The sequence below is a fragment of the Nestor notabilis genome, unplaced genomic scaffold (genome assembly GCF_000696875.1).
Source record: "Nestor notabilis isolate BGI_N333 unplaced genomic scaffold, ASM69687v1 scaffold25604, whole genome shotgun sequence".
Classification (NCBI taxonomy): domain Eukaryota; kingdom Metazoa; phylum Chordata; class Aves; order Psittaciformes; family Psittacidae; genus Nestor; species Nestor notabilis.
Window position 1 is genome coordinate 1 of NW_009925516.1, and position 3075 is coordinate 3075.

The following is a 3075-nucleotide window of genomic DNA, read 5'->3' on the forward strand; positions in this document are numbered from 1 at the left end:
TCGCCGCCGGGCCCGGGCAGCAGGACGGGAGTCCCGCCCGGTTTCTCAGCTAGGCCCTTCCCAAGGGACCGGTGTGAACCGGCCGAGGGGCCTGGCCATGGACCTGATTCCACCTCTGCCCCCTGGACAGGGCTTCCTGCTGTTGGCTGTGCACGTAGCTGGGGGGCTCCTGCTGCAGGCGGCGTGTCAAGAAGGGCGGGCTGAGCCTCCCTGGGAGCAGGGGAGGGAGGGGTGACCTCGTGGGGCTGGGTGTCTGCCCTTCACCCATCTCAAGGGTAGGCGCCTTCTTTGCCTTCCAGAGGTGGTTTGTGGAGCCCCCTCCATCTACCTTGACTTTGCCCGTCAGAAGCTGGATGCAAAGATTGGAGTCGCAGCACAGAACTGTTACAAGGTACCAAAGGGTGCTTTCACAGGAGAAATCAGGTGAGTCCCTGCAGGAGGGTGAAGCCAGGGTGCCTCTGGGACATGGATTTCCTCCAGAGGTGTAAGTCATCTCCTTTCTCTCCAGCCCAGCGATGATTAAAGATATTGGAGCTGCCTGGGTGATCCTGGGCCACTCAGAGCGAAGGCATGTTTTTGGGGAGTCTGATGAGGTGAGTGACCCTGGAATGGAGAAAGGGACCCTGTGAAGACTGGAGGGATGAGCAGTTAAAGTAAGACTACAGGAGTAGGTCTGACTTACCAGCTGCCTTGCTTCTTTTCCATGCCCAGTTGATTGGGCAGAAGGTGGCTCATGCTTTAGCTGAAGGCCTTGGAGTCATTGCCTGCATTGGAGAGAAGCTGGATGAGAGAGAAGCTGGCATAACAGAGAAGGTGGTTTTTGAACAGACCAAGGCAATTGCTGGTAAGAGAAGGAAATGGGTGCTTTTTTCTGCTTTGGACTTTGGGGAAATGGCCACCCTGGCCTTAACTGAAAGGCTGTAATGGCCATCCTGGCCTTCCTTGTAAGGCTTGTAGATACGTTGCTGTAATGTTCACACACAACATTAACGTGATCATGTTAATGAAAGGCCTGTATGTTCCAGGAAGTTTTCTAGCTCTGTCTTTCCCAGCATTGGGTACTGTGCTCACCTGTGCCTTCTTCCTCCTCTCCAGATAACGTGAAGGACTGGGGTAAAGTGGTTCTTGCCTATGAACCAGTTTGGGCTATTGGAACTGGTAAAACTGCAACTCCACAACAGGTATGAAGAAGGGAAATGAGTGACTAAATGGCCCACTGACCCTTCCCACTGAAGAGATCTTCTTGAAGGTTCTCTCTAAAGAATAAAGATGTGGAGGATCTGATGTGCAGAATGGCTCAGTGTGACCCTTTCTGTTCCATTGCAGGCTCAGGAAGTTCATGAGAAGCTGAGGGGGTGGCTGAAAAGCCATGTGTCTGATGCTGTTGCTCAGTCAACGAGGATCATCTATGGAGGTAAATGACTCTGAAGCCTTTCCAGTGCAAGAAGCACTTTGTTTCTCTGCTTATTGCTGCGGTTGTACAGCATGCTCTGCTGGTGAGGAAACTGGAGACTGTCAGAGCATGAAGAACCACCTACTAGCTTGTTTGGGTAAATGGGAAACAGTCTTAGTGTCAGCATAGCAAGAGGTGGCTGGTGCCTTGCAGGTTTTACCCTGGCCCTGCTTTTTGGAGCTGGCCACATCTGACCTTAAAATACTGCTCTCTCCTCAGGTTCGGTCACTGGCAGCAACTGTAAGGAGCTGGCCTCTCAGCATGATGTGGATGGCTTCCTCGTTGGTGGAGCTTCTCTCAAGCCTGAGTTTGTGGATATTATCAATGCCAGGCACTAAAGCAGCCGGTGAGGAACAGTCCCTTGTGGTTAAGAGCAAGACACGGAAGCAAAAAGGGACCCTTCATTGCACACGTCTCTGTTTTGAGGCTTCCCCCATCCATGGTCATTGTTGTAGCTGTGCTGCTAACCCCCACATACTATGTTGGAGCCCTGTTAGTGGGGGCCTGTCTCAGCAGAGTCTTGACAGCCTCCTCTCTGAGTTGGCAAAATCCTTGGTTGCCTGTTGACCCGTAGAATCCCACAGTCAGCCTGGCCAGTACCTCCCCCTTTCTCTGCCATGCTGCAGGGAGAGGAGGCCACTGGTGCTGGAGGAAGTTAAAAAGAACCACATTCTCTTGCATCCTTCAGCTCCACCAGCAAGGAGCCTGTCAGCTTAGCCCCTTGTGAGATGTCTTACCTCACCCGTGTCCTCTACTGAACAATAAATGAAAGAACAAAAAGCGAAGGTGTGTCCTGGCTCTTACTTGGAAGCAGCTGGGGACAAGTGCTGTACAGAACTTACTACTTGTGGAGGTAGCTGCTTGCAGGGAAGGTAGTGTGGTTTTAGTGGACTTTTCTTTGAGGGCCCACCATTGCCCCAGCAGGCATTGCAGAGGTTCAACCTGCTTATTGTAGGCTTTGCCTGCAGCATGCCCTGGGCATCTTGCTTCTGTCATGTTACAGCTCCTCTTTGAGCCCGTGGTGATTTGTGTGCATCTTTTCCACATGTCTCTTTGTTCCAACAGCTACCGGAGCACCTGCCTGTCCCTCTCGTGGGATGATCTTTCCATGCGCTCATCCCTGCTCTTCACCTGGGACGACTGCTGACTTCGCTGCTCATTAAAGGCGGAGCAGTGCAGCGCCCTCTTTATGCAGGGAAGGTGTTCAGGCCATGTGCCGAGGCTGTGCTTGCTTCCTGCTTTCAGCCGTGCTCTGCTGGGTCGGAAAGCAAGACTAGCTGTTATGTCCGAGCTGCTGCACTAGCTAGGCGATGTTTAGGTAGTCCTAAGGGTAACGAGAAAGGAGGTGCTTCACAAGGAAGAGCTTAGCAGTGGTGGGGGTGCATCCTTGGGAGCAGAAGGGCAGTGCCCTGGTCGGGAGCAGATGCGTGGAGGGGCTGGCAGTGCTCAGCTGCGATGCACTCTCCTCATGATGAACGATGGTTCGTGTTCTGGTCTGTGGCATCTCCCTCCCTTGCCCGCATCACCCGAGGGACGAGATGTGGGAGGGGACCGTGGAGGAGGGACTCCCGCTGTGGCCTTCCAGGGCCCATCTCCTCGTCCCCACCGGGCCCGCACGTCCC

At 53.7% G+C, this 3075-nt stretch overlaps 1 protein-coding gene across 1 annotated transcript; it reads left to right on the forward strand.

The window, feature by feature from the left end:
• Positions 1-285: 285 nt before the first annotated feature.
• On the forward strand, positions 286-2229 carry TPI1 (triosephosphate isomerase 1). The gene is made up of 6 exons (XM_010013104.1): positions 286-423; positions 509-593; positions 712-844; positions 1096-1181; positions 1327-1414; positions 1673-2229. Exons 2-6 carry the CDS (start codon positions 516-518, stop codon positions 1789-1791), a joined length of 504 nt encoding a protein of 167 aa, XP_010011406.1. The 5' UTR covers positions 286-423; positions 509-515; the 3' UTR covers positions 1792-2229.
• Positions 2230-3075: the final 846 nt, after the last annotated feature.

What these genes read in the sequence shown, in the direction of transcription:
- TPI1 (XM_010013104.1), top strand. Translation starts at nt 516, where the DNA reads ATGATTAAAGATATTGGAGCTGCCTGGGTGATCCTGGGCCACTCAGAG. An exon ending in ACAGACCAAGGCAATTGCTG is followed by an intron (nt 845 to 1,095) that starts GTAAGAGAAGGA and finishes CCTCCTCTCCAG; the next exon opens with ATAACGTGAAGGACTGGGGT. An exon ending in AACGAGGATCATCTATGGAG is followed by an intron (nt 1,415 to 1,672) that starts GTAAATGACTCT and finishes CTCTCTCCTCAG; the next exon opens with GTTCGGTCACTGGCAGCAAC.